Source organism: Neopsephotus bourkii, unplaced genomic scaffold (genome assembly GCF_033783945.1).
Source record: "Neopsephotus bourkii isolate Nb327-2 ecotype Australia unplaced genomic scaffold, CSIRO-AGI_Nbou_v1 NB_281, whole genome shotgun sequence".
Classification (NCBI taxonomy): domain Eukaryota; kingdom Metazoa; phylum Chordata; class Aves; order Psittaciformes; family Psittacidae; genus Neopsephotus; species Neopsephotus bourkii.
In genome coordinates, this window is record NW_026900790.1 from 917,419 (window position 1) to 934,895 (window position 17,477).

The 17,477-nt window shown below is 46.7% G+C and overlaps 1 protein-coding gene across 2 annotated transcripts in view; it reads left to right on the plus strand.

Annotated features, from left to right (window-relative positions):
* The window catches only part of EXOC4 (exocyst complex component 4), a 393,637-nt gene that overhangs the window by 112,073 nt on the left and 264,087 nt on the right, over nt 1-17,477 (plus strand). For both annotated transcript variants that reach the window (XM_061346823.1, XM_061346824.1), the window contains exons 8-9: nt 339-484; nt 5,898-5,986. In XM_061346823.1, the coding sequence (XP_061202807.1) occupies nt 339-484; nt 5,898-5,986 (235 nt within the window). The remainder of the gene's footprint in view (nt 1-338; nt 485-5,897; nt 5,987-17,477) is intronic.

The window sequence follows — 17,477 nt, forward strand, 5'->3', positions numbered from 1 at the left end:
GTGCGTCCCCAGCCAACAACCCACTCACCATCTCCCTGCTTCCCTTCCTGATTTGAATCAGTTTGGGGAGGAGCGGGGACTTCTTGCAAGTTTCCTTTGGTACCATCAGGGGTTTGTAGCAGGTTGAATTGGTCAAGTAATGTAAAATAAGCTTTTACCACATTAGAGACAGTGGCATATAAATCCCTAGGATTACATTTCTGAAAGTAAAGCCTGGTTTCTGTTAATTTGAAAGACTTTTATTAGTTTTCCAGTCCTTACTAAAAACCCTCAACGTTCACGTTCTGTTATAATGCTGGTTTGTTTCAAATGCTGAGTGCCTCTTCCTTCATCTTCAGATGCTGCTGACAGAGTACCTGGACATGAAGAACACCCGCACCGCCTCGGAGCCGTCCACCCAGCTCAGCTACACCAGCTCAGGGAGGGAGTTTGCTGCATTCTTTGCGAAGAAGAAACCCCAAAGACCTAAAACCCCTTTGTTCAAGTAAGTGCTGGGATGAGGTTAAAGCTGTGCCTGAGCTGTCTTTGATCCCTGAAGTACTTCACAGTGCTGCTGATAATCATGGAATGGTTTGGGTTGGAAGGGACCTTAAAGCTCATCCAGCTTCAGCCTCTGCCACGGGCAGGGACACCTTCCACTAAAGCAGCTTGCTCCAAGCCCCTGTGTCCAACCTGGCCTTGAACACTGCCAGGGATGGGGCAGCCACAGCTTCTCTGGGCACCCTGTGCCAGCGCCTCAGCACCCTCACAGGGAAGAGCTTCTGCCTTATCTCCAACCTGAACTTCCCCTGTTTCACTTTGAACCCATCACCCCTTGTCCTATCACTCCAGTCCCTGATGAAGAGCCCCTCTCCAGCATCCTTGTAGCCCCCTTCAGACACTGGAAGCTGCTCTGAGGTCTCCACGCAGCTTCTCTTCTCCAGGCTCAACAGCCCCAATGTTCTCAGCCTGTCTCCATAGAGGATCTGCTCCAGCCCCTGAGCATCCTCATGGCCTCCTCTGGATTTGCTCCAAGTTCTTGTGTTGGAAATCGTGAGCAGAGACCAGGGGAGGCCTTGAGGGGCGATCCTGAGGGGAGAGGTGGTGGGGTTGTAGGGGGGCGATTGTGAGGAGGCAGAGGGGTGGCTGTGAAGGGTGAGGGGACACCATGAGGTGAGAACAGGGGCTGCCATGAGGGAAGGTTGTGAAGGGGGCAGGAGGGGCAGCCAGGAAGGGTGAGGAGAGAGCAGGGGCGGCCATGAAGGGTGAGGAGAGAGCAGGGGCGGCCATGAAGGGTGAGGAGAGAGCAGGGGTGGCCATGAAGGGTGAGGAAAAAGCAAGGGCGGCCATGAGGGAAGATTGTGAAGCGGATAGGAGAGGCAGCCATGAAGGGTGAGGAGAGAGCAGGGGCGGCCATGAAGGGTGACGAGAGAGCAGGGGCGGCCATGAAGGGTGAGGAGAGAGCAGGGGCGGCCATGTAGGGAGTTCATGAGGGGAATGGTGGGGCTGCCATGAAGGGTGAGGAGAGAGCAGGGGCGGCCATGAAGGGTGAAGAGAGAGCAGGGGCGGCCATGAGGGAAGATTGTGAAGCGGATAGGAGAGGCAGCCATGAAGGGTGAGGAGAGAGCAGGGGCGGCCATGAAGGGTGAGGAGAGAGCAGGGGCGGCCATGAAGGGTGAGGAGAGAGCAGGGGCGGCCATGATGGGAGATCATGAGGGGAGAGGTTTGGCGGCCATGAAGGGTGTTGAGAGAGCCAGGGGCGGCCATGAGGGAAGAGCAGGGAGAGCCATGAGGGGAAAGGTGGGGCAGCCATGAGGGGTGAGGAGAGAGCGGGAATGGCCATGAGGGGAGATCATGAGGGAAGAGTAGGGGCGGCCATGAGGGATGATCATGAGGGAGAGCAGGAGCAGCCATGAAGGGTGAGGAGAGAGCAGGGGCAGACATGAAGGGAGTTCATGAGGGGAATGGTGGGCCAGCCATGAAGGGTGGGGAGAGAGCAGGGGCGGCCATGAGGGAAGATTTTGAAGTGGGTAGGAGAGGCAGCCATGAAGGGTGAGGAGAGAGCTGGGGCAGCCATGAGGGGAGATCATGACGGGAGAGGTGGGGCGGCCATGAGGTGTGAAGAGAGAGCAGGGATGGCCATGATGGGAGATCATGAGGGAAGAGTAGGGGCGGCCATGAGGGATGATCACGAGGGAGAGCAGGAGCAGCCATGAAGGGTGAGGAGAGAGCAAGGGGCGGCCATGAGGGGAGAGCAAGGATAGGTATGGGGGGTGAGGTGTAGCCTGAGATGGAGATTTAATGCCCAAAGCTGAAGCCTCGTTGAGTTTTCTGTTATGGATCCATTGATAATGTCTAGAGTGTAGCTGTATCCACAGCTCATCTCAGGACTGGGATCCCATTGCGCTGCTGCTGCAGAGCATGCAGTTATACACTGTGCCTTTCTTTATCCATGGTAAATTCAGGGCTTGTTAAGAGAGTGATAAAGGGGACTGGACAAAGAGAATTAAGGTAACTGTATAATTACTATATAGACTAAGCTGTTAATCCTGTCACTAACTCCTTTAATTTAGAGTTCAGCATGGAAAGAATTAAGTGGTTGGGAGGAGAGTGTGAGAGAGAGGATGAGAAGCTGAGCGGTCAAAGAAAGGATTTGGGGAACAAATGAGATGTGCAAGAGTAAAGAAGTAAGGGGGAGTTGTTTTGAGCAGCACTGTTAGGAGAGGAGAGATGGTCTTGTTACTGCACCACGATTCAAGGGCTCTGCTGAGTTTTCATCTCTTGCACTGGCTGCATGTGCTGGGTGTTCTCTTTGGCCTCTGGAGGATTTTGGTCTCTGCTCTGGTGAGACTCACGCCACCACCCCACTCCCCCCCAGTCCTGCATCCAGCCTTTCTACATGGGTTTTGAACGCTTCCAGAGGTGGTGATTCCAGCCTGTTCCAGTACGTGATCACCCTTAGGGCATGTGCATCTGATGGCTGTACTCTCATAGTACTGAAGACTGCAGTTAGAAATTGAGGTCTTCTGTTGTCTTCTCCCCCTCTCACAGTCTATGTGCTCTGTTATTAGAAGGTTAACTGTCACCTGGAAGGTGGCAGAGATGCCTCCTGCCGCTGTCAACTCATTGTTATTCCCCCTTACCATCTTTTTTCAGCACTCCCATGGCTGTTTGGGTTGAGAATTCCACTCTTAGAATTTACTCTGACTTGTAGATGTCTATTGGAGCAAAGCAGGGCTGCTCACCTTTTCTTACTGTGTCTCTTCTTGGGGGTCCATGGACCAGTTTCAGTTTGAGGAATAAGGATGCTGTTTCACCTGCAGCAGTTTAAGGCTCTCTCTGAGTCTGTCAGCTGAGAATGAAGGTGGGTATAATTGTTTACAGCCAAGGTGCATAACCTCACAGGAGCAGCACGTCTCCTACCACTCGTGGTCTTGTCACCGTGTCATTACCTTCACTGCGGTGACAGCAGCATTTATTGGCATCTCTTATTTGGTTATCTCTCTTCTGTCAGCTGTCACTATATCTATGGAAATCTCTGTTGAAATGGAATTTCTCAGTCCACTGAGGGACGTTAAGTGTTTGATGGGGCGTTATTCTTGTCTCCTCTCCCACCTTCACTGCTTTTCATGCCAGGGTTTTTCTTACCTTTCCATTAGCTCTGTCAAAACCAGAGGAACCTTCCACTTCTCATCAGAATATCTGTGTTAATTCCTCACTGCACAAGTCTCTTAGGGCAGGGCTCCACCTTGTGTTTTACTCATGGATGGATGCAGGTGGTTGTGCAGTGTCCTGTGATAGCCAGTGTTATAAATACAAAGTAAATTTGCCCTGAGGAGAAGGACTTGGGGGTGTTGGTTGATGAAAAGCTCCCCATGACCCGACTTCAGTGTGTGCTTGAGCCCAGAACCCCCCCATGTGCTGGGCTGCACCCCCAGAGCGTGAGCAGCAGCTCAGGGAGGGGATCCTGCCCCTCTGCTGTGCTCTGGGGAGACCCCCCCTGCAGTCCTGATCCAGCTCTGGGGCAGCAGCACAAGAGGGACGTGGAGCTGTTGGAGCGAGTGCAGAGGAGGCCACGGAGATGCTGCAGGGGCTGGAGCAGCTCTGCTCTGGAGCCAGGCTGAGAGAGCTGGGCTGGGGCAGCCTGGAGAAGAGAAGGCTCCTGAAGGGGAGACCTTAGAGCAGCTCCAGTGCCTAAAGGGGCTGCAGGAAAGCTGGAGAGGGGCTTGGGACAAGGGCCTGTAGGGACAGGCCAAGGGGAATGGCTTGAACCTGCCCGAGGGGAGACTGAGCTGAGCTCTTAGGCAGAAGCTCTTCCCTGTGAGGGTGCTGAGGCGCTGGCACAGGGTGCCCAGAGAAGCTGTGGCTGCCCCATCCCTGGCAGTGTTCAAGGCCAGGTTGGACACAGGGGCTTGGAGCAAGCTGCTCTAGTGGAAGGGGTCCCTGCCTGTGGCAGGGGGTTGGAACTGGGTGAGCTTTAAGGTCCCTTCCAACTCAAACCAGTCTGGAATTCTGTGATTCCATGGTTTTCTTCCAAAAGGTAGCCAAGTAGACACTAGATGTCTGTGGGAAAGCAGTGAATGTGATGAGATCCTGCATCAAAAACCAGCGCAGGGCTTAGCAATAATCTGAGTTGCTGTCTCAAGGAGACAGAGGTTTGTTGCTGTAGTTTGCCTTGACCTGATGCATGTAGGCTTGGTGCCTGGAGAAGACCTCGAGGCCATGATGATAACATTATGCGTAGTATGTCACTAGGGGCAGAAGGGAGCACATCAGAAACACAGAGCCATGAATTCCCTGTTCCTTTAATTAAAGTCTCAAGTGTTGTATTTTGATAGACTGTTATTAGTTCACTTGCAATAATATTAACACTCACAGTCGCAATTAAAGCAGAAAAGCCTCATTAGTAGAATAACCTTAACTCCATTGCATGAGAAACCTTAGAAATGCTTGTCCCTTTTCTCTGGTGGGATGCTTGTGTTTCCAAGTTCCCTCTGGGCAGCTGTTCCTTAGCAGAAGGGCTGGGGAGGGTGTGATGGGTGTTACATCAACATCTCAAGGTCTTGGAGACCTCTTGAAGAGTTTGATACTCATGAAAGATGTTTTCCTTCTAAGTCTTGTGCTGCTTTGGCCATCTGAAGATGCTTTGTCTCCACCACCTGCCCCTCTTCCTGATCCCCAGCACCAGTGGCAGCGCTGCCCAGCCCAGGCACCCAGAGGGTTGGTGTTTGCTAGGCAGAGCCTGCCCGGGGGTGGCAGCCCTTGGCCGTGCCAAGTGTCCCCAGCCCTGAGCTCAGGCAGGTTGGGAACGAGGCCCTTGGCCATGGGACACTTATGACTACAGGGACACCCAGCTCAGGGCACAGAGAGCCCAAGAGGCATCTTGAGACCTTGTGGTGCCAGTTCAGTGCCCAGTCTGTGGTGTCTTATTGTCAGTGAGTATGGAGCTGCCACAGTTGGAAGATAGTTGTGTCTGCCTCTCAGATTGGTCCTTGTGGAGTATTAGAGCCATAGAATAAATATTTAATAATTTATTGCTCCCTATTTCAGAGGACAGTGTTAGCTCTTAATTTTTATGTATAGGTCACTTAGCATTCTAGCTGGTGTTAGCCTATGGCTTTGGTTTGGATTTTACCAGGTTGTGGGGCCATTTCTACTTAAATGCCTGGGTGCTCCCACTTGAGGAGCATCTCTGTGCTGTGTCTTGTCATGGGTGGCTGCTGGAGAGCTGGGTTCATCAGAGGTGGCAGAATGGGATATGTTTGTGATGGGTTTTATAGAAAAACCCTGCTTTTCTCTGCCTTCATAATTCTGCTCCAATATCCCAGGAAGTCCTTATGTTTAGAGGTACCTGGTGCTTATAAGTGTGCTTCCATGGATGGCAAACTGACTGGCTTTATTCTTTTCTTTCATTCCAGGTTTGAGTCCTCCTCCCATGCTATCAGCATGAGTGCCTATTTGCGTGAGCAGAGAAGGGAGCTCTACAGCAGAAGTGGAGAGCTTCAAGGTAGGCCAATAGATACTGTGCTACTCTGTATAATTCTCTTTTGCAGGAGCTTGAATATCCTGTCCAGACTATGTCAGGGTTTTATTACCTCCCTGCTTTGCCACATGGGTTGTTTAAATCTCTCCAGTTTTTAAGCTTTATTTATTCTTACTATGTTGTGAAGCTGCAGGGTTTCTCTTTATCCCCTCAGCATTTTCCGAGGGGGTTGAGGTCTTAAAAGATAATCGTAAACCAAGGGGTGAAATGCAGCCAGTCTCACCATGAGCACTCCTTGTGGGTACTTGGAGCTAATGTTTGAGTCCTTATTTCATTGTATCATATGCTGAATGCGATGCTTGCCCTGGATTAGTGTGGGAGCTTGGTTATCTCATATTTGAAGTTGCAGGTTTCTGTTGTATGAGCTAAAGGGACCAGTTCTTTGTCTTTTGTGCAACACTTGAACAGTTGCAGAGTGTTTGAAAATGGTGAGTTTCAAGAGCTGGACTCTTGAAATTGCTGCTTTATCTGGCTTGTGGCAAGTGCTGTGTACACACTGAGACGTTCTCTCCTCCAAGCATGGCATCGTTGCATGTTTTCTTCCTGAATGGTCTAATTCACAATAGTCTTGGTTTTGGGAGCAATATCAAGGGAAGATCTGCAGGCTGTCATAATAATTTATAGCAGGACTTTTGTACTGTTGATTCTGGTTTCTACTGGGCTGATCATAACAAGAAAATAATACATATTCTTTAAATATTCCAGTGATGGACAAGGGTAGAATTTCTCTTTGAAATCTTATCCATGATCATTTTCAGTTGGCTTCAGTTGAAGATGTTTTGTGATTTACAAGGGAGTTTTTGGATGACTTTGTATTCTCTTCTTCCTTTTATAACTTCCTTGTCCTCAGTGAGAAGTTGAACGCACAGGAGCATGAAAAGAAGCCTTGAGAGATGAGCAGTGTTCTCGTGGACAGATTGCTTAATTTAAGTGATTCTAAAAGGATAATCTTAATATTGATGATTACGGATATAGTGATTCACTCTGTGGTGAATATTCAGATACTTCTGGGTGGGCTGTGAAGGAAGAAACTGAGATAAAGATGTACTGAAGTTGGTGGGTGCCCACACAATGATCTGTCAGCATATAGGAATAAAATAAAGCAAGATACCTGTCTTTTAAATGAAGGTATCACCATTTACACACACTTGGAAGGTGCTGAGTTCACAGTTCTTTACCTTTCAAGACTCAGGATTTCACCTTCAAAACCATTCATATGCTCTTGTGCCCAGGATTAACTGAAAGAAATTACCCAGTTCAGTAGGATACTGTGAACTCTAAGCAGTTACATTGAACCAGCACTCTTATACCTCTTCCATGGAGCCAGGCTGAGAGAGCTGGGCTGATTCAGCCTGGAGAAGGCTCCTGAAGGGGAGACCTTAGAGCAGCTCCAGTGTCTAAAGGGGCTGCAGGAAAGCTGGAGAGGGGCTTGGGACAAGGGCCTGTAGGGACAGGCCAAGGGGAATGGCTTGAACCTGCCAGAGGGGAGACTGAGCTGAGCTCTTAGGCAAAAGCTCTTCCCTGTGAGGGTGCTGAGGCGCTGGCACAGGGTGCCCAGAGAAGCTGTGGCTGCCCCATCCCTGGCAGTGTTCAAGGCCAGGTTGGACACAGGGGCTTGGAGCAAGCTGCTCTAGTGGAAGGGGTCCCTGCCCGTGGCAGGGGTTGGAACTGGAGGAGCTTAAGGTCCCTTCCAACCCAAACCACTCTGATTCTGTGATTATACCAGTGGGCAGTAGGATTTAAGTACTTCTCCATAGCTAATAGCTCTTTGTTACAAACTTTATGGGATAAATAGGTATTCAAAGCCAGGGAATTTGAAGCTGTTGAGAGCAGTAAGTTTGGAGCCACCCAAGAGCCTGCTACACTTGCCTCAAAAATTTCAGGTCTCTTTGGGATAAGTCCTGTTGCTTTCTGCTGTACCCAGTTGGCTCCACACCCTGACCTGACCAGTTGTCCATGTTGCTTTAAAAGCACAGTAGAGAACAGCATTGACTCCAGGTCTCCATCTTCTTCCAGGTGGGTTTTGTGATTACTGTTGCCGTTACACTGAACTGAGAGGCTGTTTTTAAAATAGCTCCTTGGGCTCAGAATAGCTTCCTGGGTTCAGAACGCGTTACAGATTCCATGAAAGTTTGGCTCCTTATTGATATCAGAGGAATCTTGAGGCAACATCTGTCCCAAATGGGAGATTGTGAGCGTTTTCAAGAGGGCAGGATGCAGAAGAGAGCTGAAAGAACAAAGCCTGTGAGCTGACAAAGATGTAAAGGACAAAATACAGGAAATAGTGTGGATAGGGACAAGCTTATATTGCCCTTTCTGGATGAATTGGAAGAGCTTGAACGTGATGCAATAGGTGACAAAAAGTCCAAGTAGGGAGTCAGTAGGGACAATAGATGAGATGACTTTGCTGAGAAATCTTTGCAGTTGAACCAGCAAGAAAAGTTTCCCTTTGAATTTGATGTTAAAAATGTACTCTCTTTCTGTTACAAGCTGCTGTTCCCTTGTAGGTAGCTTATTAATCTTCCCAAAATCCCAGCCACAGCAAGATCTGCATTTTGATATTTCCTTCTTTTTTTACCTCTGTCAAAGAGAAATACCATTTGATTGTTCAATCAGGTTACTGTAAAGCAGGCATGTGACACTCTCTCTTCTCTCAGTGCCACACGGTTGCTCTTCCTGACAGCCATGGGGATGGTTTTTCAGTGGCAGCAGGAGGAGGCTGGCTTGTGAGGAAAGCTTCAAAGGAAGCATATGCATTAGGACAAGAAAGATCCTATAAAAGTTTGGCTCATGCCAACGTTTTGAAATGTCATTTAAATAGCCTTAAAATGTGTGAAGATCAGGGATGCTTTGTCATTAACGTCTTTCATTTGGACTGAAATAGTGCGGTGCGTAAGGCACGCATTATCCCTCAGTGTGAGAAGGGGATGTGCTTTAAATGATTTAGAGATGGAATTCTTGTGTCTTATTCCATTGAAATCAGAGGATAAAAACTGAAGCCATGTATTTTTCCCTTGATGTTGGACACACAAGTTGTTTGACAGTTGTCATTAAAAAGAAGGGGGAAAGCAAGTACATAACTGAAGTATCTCCTTCCAGACTAACACTGATGTGGTTCCCCAGGTTGTTGTCACAAGTACCATGTCAGAGGTGGTTTCTTCTGGACAAAACAAATAATGACCATCATTAAGCTTCTCCTTTCTTTATTTCCCCAAGAGCCATGTGCTGGCTGAGGAATTTACTTTTTCCTTGTTGGAGCCCTCCTGACATTTCTCAAATATGATGTTCTTTTTATAGTCTTACCTTAAATAATGTGGGTGTATTTTATAACCAAGTAAGTCTATTCCATGAGCAGCTGAATGACTGAAGCCTTGTTCATCTCAGATGTGGCTCTCCCATAACACCTTTCCTCCATCAGCCACACTTCTCCCCTTGTCTAAACCTGCTTCATCACCCTCACTTCTTTCTCGCTGGCAGCCTCCAGTGTCTGCCTGTGTCCCTGACCCACCCTCTAAGGAGAAAGCAGCATGTTCCATGGCTGAATCGAGTGGAGCACATACTGAGCAAGCAGCTCATGCTGGGGAAGAAAAGGTGCAGGTTGCTGCCTGGCTGGTAGGTCATAGAGTCATAGAATCATAGAATAGTTAGGGTTAGAAAGGACCTTAAGATCATAAAGTTCCAACCCCCCTGCCATGGGCAGGGACACCTCACTCTAAACCATATCACCCAGGGCCTCGTCCAACCTGGCCTTGAACACTGCCAGGGATGGAGCATTCACAACCTCCCTGGGCAACCCATTCCAGTGCCTCACCACCCTAACAGGAAAGAATTTCCTCCTTATATCCAATCTAAACTTCCCCTGTTTAAGTTTTAACCCATTACCCCTTGTCCTATCACTACAGTCCCTAATGAAGAGTCCCTCCCCAGCATCCCTATAGGCCCCCTTCAGATACTGGAAGGCTGCTATGAGGTCTCCACGCAGCCTTCTCTTCTCCAGGCTGAACAGCCCCAACTTTCTCAGCCTGTCTTCATATGGGAGGTGCTCCAGTCCCCTGATCATTCTCGTGGCCTCCTCTGGACTTGTTCCAACAGATCCATGTCCTTTTTATGTTGAGGACACCAGAACTGCACACAATACTCCAAGTGAGGTCTCACGAGAGCAGAATAAAGGGGCAGGATCCAACACATCCTCACTGCAGCTTCTCCTTGCATGGAGACACACGTTCATCCTGCTTCCCTCTGCACAGCTCCCTGTTTTCACAAAGCCTCTAAGCATTTATTGCTTTGAAGGTTTATTCCTCTGCCACTTGCGACAGGAATTGGCTCACCAGCTCAGTTGTTGTGAGGATGGCACAGCCAGGAGATAACTCTTATTTTCACTGGAAACAAGGCTACATTGCTGTATTTCACCATCCTTCTTGCTGGCTGGTGGAATGAATCCTGTGTGTGCACCTTACTTCATTCCACTGCTGCCTTTACCTGTGATTTCTTGGGAATAAAAGGAAAATATGGTTTCTTGCCATTGCAGGAGAATGTCAAGGATTGCAGGGGGGGACTGTACGTGGTAAGAGGGTGTCCCTGGGGCATCACAGGAAGGGAGGAGATGGTCTGCAGGGGCTTGAGGGCTTTTTTCTTTAAATGGAATGTAAATGGTGTCTGGGAAAGATGGTTTCAAGCAAAAATAAGGAGAAAGACCACTTTTCTGTAATACATGCCTGCTTTTAGTTGAAAATGTTTTATGATTTACAAGGGAGTTTCTGGATGTCTTTGTGTTCTCTTCTTCCTTATATAACTTGGTTGTCCTCGTTGACAAGCTCCTCCCTGTGAGGGGCTGAGGTGCTGGCACAGGGTGCCCAGAGAAGCTGTGGCTGCCCCATCCCTGGCAGTGCTTCAGTGGCTTGGAGCAAGCTGCTCCAGTGGAAGGGGTCCCTGCCCGTTGATAGGGGTTGGAACTGGATGAACTTTAAGGTCCCTTCTAACCCAAACCATTCTATGATTCTATGCTGCTCATCTGTTCTCGGTCCAAGCCTATTTCTCACCATAAGGTTTTAAGTAGTTAAGGAAATCAAAGAGAAGCTCTGCTAATTAAGATTTCAATGCCAAGAACTAGCAGTGGAGACGAATGGTATCTACTATGACAAGGGCACAATGTAAGGCCAAGTCCAGTAAAAATGCAGTTATTTGTAGGTGCCTTGTTCCATTTGGATTCACCAAAGGGCTGCTGGAGGGAGCCAGCTGTGTTCACCCATGACAAGAACCAATCTTGACGTCTTGGATAATGGAAACGCGGTTCAGCACCTTTTAGAGCTGTGTATGATAATATGTTGTCAATCAGAGGCAATGAGGAGGGGGGGAAAGCAATTGAATTCTTGTCTGCTTAAAGGACACGTTGTGACAAGTGTACAGTCCCGCTTGAAAACACCCTTTAGATGAGGATGAGGAATAACTGCTGGAAGAATCAGGAGGTTGGTTATGCAGAGGAGGGGGAAGGATGCGATGTTATGCACCTCCTGTCACGCAGCGGCTTTTGTCTCCCTGTGCTACACAGGATCACAGTTGCCTTTGAGCTTTGGGAGAGGGAAAGGAGAGGGGAGAGAATCTCTTTTTTGTGGTGTGACAGTATTAATGCAATCATCTAGTTCAGACCTTGTAAGCCCACTTATTATTTCCTCTGCGTGTGTTTTCTCTGCTTTAGAGGATTAGCTGCACCGTCTCTTCAAAGGCTATCCAATCAAGGAGGGGTTATTAAAACCGGGGTGCTTTATGACTGAGAATTAATTAGAGCAGCATTTTCATGCAAAACAGCCCATTTTTTGATTAGCAATGGAGCAGGGCCGCAATTAACACTCTGGGAAGCTGAAATTTCCAGCGGTTGTGATTTGCAGGAAATGAGATTATCAAACCGGGGTCAGGCACTTGACAGCGAAAAGGGGATTATGTGTGAGGAAAGAATTTGTTTCTTGATTTTCCTTGCCTCTGAGATTGTTATTGAAGCTACAAGCAATTCAGAGGGAGGTGAAAAGGGGAGGGAGATACCTAAAAATGGAAGTGGGAGAGACCTTTTGCTGTGTTAGTGCCTCCTCACTGTGCCAACAGATTCCCTCATCCTGCTGTTAGGGAGAACATGCTTTGCATCTGATTTACAGCAACAGGTTTGCTTTGCTTTTGTGGGGTTTGTCGACCTTTTCCAGCCCATGTGTTTTGAGACTCATGGTCTAGTGTGAGGTGTCTGTTCCCATGGCAGGGGGTTGGAACTGGGTGATCTTAAGGTCCTTTCCAACCCAAACCATTCTGTGATTCTTTGAGGGTCCTGCACTCAAAATACTTCCATCCAGGGAAGGAGGCAATGCAATTGCTGTAATAAACACAGCACTTCATCTCAGTTCCTTTAAGTGAGTATATGGCCAGTGTGTTTTCTAAGTAATTTATTTTCATCTACTGTTGAGTACATGTATTAAAGCTTATGAAAGGCTGACTTCAGCTATTGGGATCTGTGGAAAAGAAGTAGGGCATCTCTGTCGTTTCTAGAGGGGTTTGAAGAGGGGCTTCTATCTCCCACTTAATTCTTCTCACTCCTAGGGCAGATACAAGGTGTTGAAAGTCAAGTTTGGGCTGTGAAATCTCTCCTTTGGCTCATGTCAGGGACCTTGAGCAGGCTACAGCAGCACAATTTGGTGGCTGGTCGATATTTGCTGACTGCAGCAAGTTCAGAGAGTGGCAGTTAACATCTACTGCAAGAGAGGGGGAAACCAGCAGTCAGAGTCAGAGGAAGGCTTGTGTTAGAAGGGACCTTAAAGCTCATCCAGTTCCAACCCCTGCCACGGGCAGGGACCCGTTCCACTAGAGCAGCTTGCTCCAAGCCCCTGTGTCCAACCTGGCCTTGAACACTGCCAGGGATGGGGCACCAGTCTGCTTGTTAAAATTACCATCTAATTCTTTTTATTACTACTTATTTTTGAGCAGAATTGTTCATGAAAGCAAAGATGGTGAAGTTAATGGTTGTCAGCAGCCACATTAGCCACAATAGCCACATCCTTGGTCCTGTTTCTTACCTGGCAGTGTCTGCAGCTGTTGCATCCTTTCCAGCAGCAGTCACATTATTAAGGAAGCTCTTTCCTAGCTTGCACCTTTATCTTCATAGGTTGGAACTTACACAAGCCTGGCAGCACATCTTGGTTGTGCTTTACTCCTGGATGCAACTTGGCAGTGTACTCCAAGCTTCAACCATGAGAGTGTTTCACTGTTTTGGGTTTGGATCCCTGTTTAGGGCTTCTAAACAAATCCTCAGTCTTGACTTCAAGCTTCTCTTGCTTTAGTCTTTGGACCCATACACTGTTCTTTTCCATTCAGAGCCCAAGGACCTCTAGTAAGCTATTGTACTTCTTGTTAGATGCTACAAGGTCCTGTTTTTAATATGAAAGCTAAAATATCAAGGCATTGTGATGTTACATCAGTAGAAAAGCTTCTCAAATAAGGACTGAAAATCAAAGGTGATGGAATCAGTTATGAGTTCTGTCATCAGCTTGGATTACCTTGGGTTATTCTTCACAACTCTCATACTAGACCTAAGCATTGCTCCCTACTGATAGGAGGAAACACACTGAAAAAAATCCTCATTTTGTAAAATCCCCCCCCCCCAATGTGTTATCATTGTTGCTCCCAGCAGTAGTGATGGTGTTGCAGTTTTGGGCAGAGAGACTCGAGTTTCCTGGGACTCGCTGTGTTACAGTGCCTGGTTTGGAAACCAGGATTTTCAGGGTGCCTATTTACAGCTTCTTCCCAGCTTGTTTTGGATTACTAAAGATTTTGAGGGCTTTGTGGTGAATTTACAAAGTTATTGTGGAATTATCTTGTATTATGCAGATTCAGCAGAATAGGCCGGTAACGTTTATGCCTCTGAACTGTAATATCCTGGTTTGTATCAGTTCCTGGAGGGTTTTTGTTTTTCAGAACTTGGCTTTTGGAGGTTCTGAGCTGTCTCAGCTTGATGTGGCTGCCCCATCCCTGGCAGTGTTCAAGGCCAGGCTGGATGGGGCTTGGAGCAAGCTGCTCTAGTGGAAGGTGTCCCTGCCCATGGTGGGGGTTTGGAACTAGATGAACTTTTAAAGTCCTTTCCAACCCAAACCAGTCCTGGCTTCACTGAGCTTTTCAAGTCCTGATATCCATTAAATTCAGTCTGTGTGTTTTAATATGTTTGATTTTGAATTGGGTGTAACATAAGCAAAGTGAACATTAAATAATATGAATTCAGAGGTGAGTAAAAGGAAGCATCTTTTTGTAATGTCACTTATCTGAACTGCAGAGCGTCTTCTCTTCCTTTTCCCTTCTACCATCCAAGGCAAAGCTTTCTGGCTAGTCCCAGCCAGGCAGCAGACCGTGCTATATGAGTGTGTAAGATGTGTCCCAGGCTGGAGCAGATAAATCACGCTTTGCTTTTCTGGAGGACAGTGGAAACATTTCATCAGTACAGCTAGCAATAAAATAACTATGATACAGTTGAACAGGTACTCTTCTTCCTGTGATCTGAAATAATATGCTCTTCCTTTCTCCCCGTATGAGAGCTTCACACTCTCCTGGAATTGGTGCTTTTGTGTAAAGTTCAGTAGTAAACCATTTATTTAAAGCCCTTCTGTCTTGCTGTTTAGGATCAGGATTCTCTCAGTTTGGGATGAGCAGGTCTGGTTTCTGACTACCTGCTCCTCTTTGAGGAATATTCATCGCTCCACTGGTGGAAGTGGGCTGCAGCAACCTGAAAGAGTGAAATCGAGTTTGTAGGTTAAGTGGATGGTACTGCCGTTGTCTCCTCTCCAGTTCTAATCATTTGAAGCCAAAATCCTATTTCCAAGCTGTGGCTTTCTGAAGGACTTTATTTACTGCAAAGCTATTTCCTTGACTCGTTTAAGGAATGATTTTATTGTTCCTGTGTTGGGTTTTTGTTTGCTAGCAGGGCATTCCAATGTGCCTTTGGTACCTCACGTTTAGATTCCTACACTTACCTTGCATTACTGGTGATGAGAATAACATACAGCCATTTGAATTGGGGTTTGGCAATTGCTAAGTGCTAAGGAATGCCATAGAGTTAGGCTGCAAAATGAAGAATAAAACTCTCCAGTGGGAATATGAATTAGCTGAATACAATTAGCTGGGAAGATATATCTTTCAAGAGGATACCTAATTCTTGAAAGAGATTTATGCAATATATATATTTTCTAGAATGATTAATTGCTATGATGCTTTGTATACATATATTGTTTTAATCTGGCCTGTTAAATACTGTAGAGGCCTAAGATCTGAATTCCAGTATCTGATTTCACTATCTGAAGGGGGGTATAAGGATGATGGGGAAGGATTCTTCATTAGGGACTGTAGTGATAGGACAAGGGGTGATGGGTTCAAACCGAAACAGGGGAAGTTCAGGTTGGAGATAAGGAAGAAGATCTTCACTGTGAGGGTGGTGAGGCGCTGGCACAGGGTGCCCAGAGAAGTGATGAATGCCCCATCCCTGGCAGTGTTCAAGGCCAGGTTGGACAGAGCCTTGGGTGACATGGTTAAGTGTGAGGTGTCCCTGCCCAGGGCAGGGGGGTTGGAACTGGATGATCTTAAGGTCCTTTCCAACCCTAACTATTCTATGATTCCAAGATGCTCTTAGGTGCTTACGTATTATGATCAAATCTTGCTGACATTTGTCTTTTTCAGCAAGATCTTACTTCTTTCATATTGAAGTTTACCCAGATCCATTTTTTATGCTGGTCGAATTCCTGCTTACTTGTCTGTAATGGCTTTGTTTTCACCAACTGAATTAACAAGACCTTAAATACATTGCTGAAATATTTATTTATTCTGTCTGATAGAGTAGCTAATGGGAATGATAAAAAAATGAGATGAGAATTCTCTGTGGAGCCTAAACTACTTCCTCTGCAGATTTGATGCCCTTTAAGCTGTGACATCTCCAGAAAGCAGGCAGATATCACAGGGTATGGCAAATGACAACACATACCTTAAGGGTGAGTGTGGAGGCTGTAGCTGTTGCTCTTGCCTTGTCTTGTACCTGTTCAGTGGGTAAAGACGTGTTTAATCTCTGGCCCTGTCATTCTAATGCCTCTAATCTGTTTTTGAAGTCCCTTAAAAATGCGAATCCCTTGTTTTTCAAGTACCATAAGAAATGCTCCAGAGACAGCTATATTACCATTTGGATTTTCAACTTTGGCTTTGATGGATGGATATATACATTTTTGTTTTACACTAAAGAGTTTTTCATCTTGATAATGTTGAAATGCAGCTTTACAGTGACAGAGTAGTGGGCAGCATTAACGAGCCCTGCTTTCAAGTCAGGTTAAAGCCATTGAGGTGAGCAGGAATTAACATTTCCCTTGTCTTGTAAAGGTCACCCTTTAACTGAGATTCACCACATTCAGTCCGAAGCCTGGGTTGGAGGAGAGCTCTCTTCACAAAGAAGGCACAAATTGGCAGTATAATCTCATCAGAAGCTTGGGTTCTATGGTAATAAATCATTCAATTTGAAGCTAACAGAATTGCCACGGAGCATGAAACACGCCAGATGCTTGAAAGACTTTTGTGGCTTAAAGTTTGAATAACAGTTGGAGGATTTGTAGACATCTTGAGTTTTTCCTAATAAGGAAGAACTGTTGGGAAGAAAGTAATTCTTACCTAATTAAAGGATTAACATACATCTGATTTTGCTAGCTGTGGTTTTGTCTGACATAGGAATTGAAGGTGTGCTGTTGCTGTGCTGTAGGTCTGTTTGTGTATGAGATCTCAGAAATGATTGCAAAATAAATGTCCTCAGCTTTCATCCATCCATTATACCCTGCCTTTGCCAGTGAGACAAATGTGTGCTGAGCAGGTGATTCTCCTCTGTAGAATGAAGATGTAACTTTAATCAATAGAGATGTGATTTAGAGTTCTGGAGATACAAAGGCTAACAGTTTCTGAAGGGCTCTTTGGGCTAAGCACGTAAATTGTTGTTGAAGTCTTTTCTTAATATATCATGGCTGATATTAGAATGCTTTATTATCAGAAGACAGAAATACACATACTTGCAGGGGAGGAGGCCAGCAGAGAAGGCAGTTTTGCATCCAGTAAACGGGTAGGGATAAGAGTATTTTTATGGAGGCTGGAGATGGAGAAAGAGAATGCCCATGAGAAACACTGTAAAGCCTCCTGTCAGGGGGCATTTAAATCTCAGATCTCCTGGCTTTTGGTTGTTGAGTTTGGAGCTTGAGTGGAATTGTCCATTTAAGAGTGTGTGGCTGCCTATGTGGGTCACAGTGAACGGTTTGGGATAGCAGGTTCACTGTTGTGTGTGTATTTTATAGTGCAGAGATCTGGCACCTATAACACATGTAGAAATGTCCCTGTTCTGCTGTTGAATGTCTCAAGATCTGGCCTCTTGTACCCTTCTCATTTCACTTCTTGTTGTTTGGTCTTAGTCTTT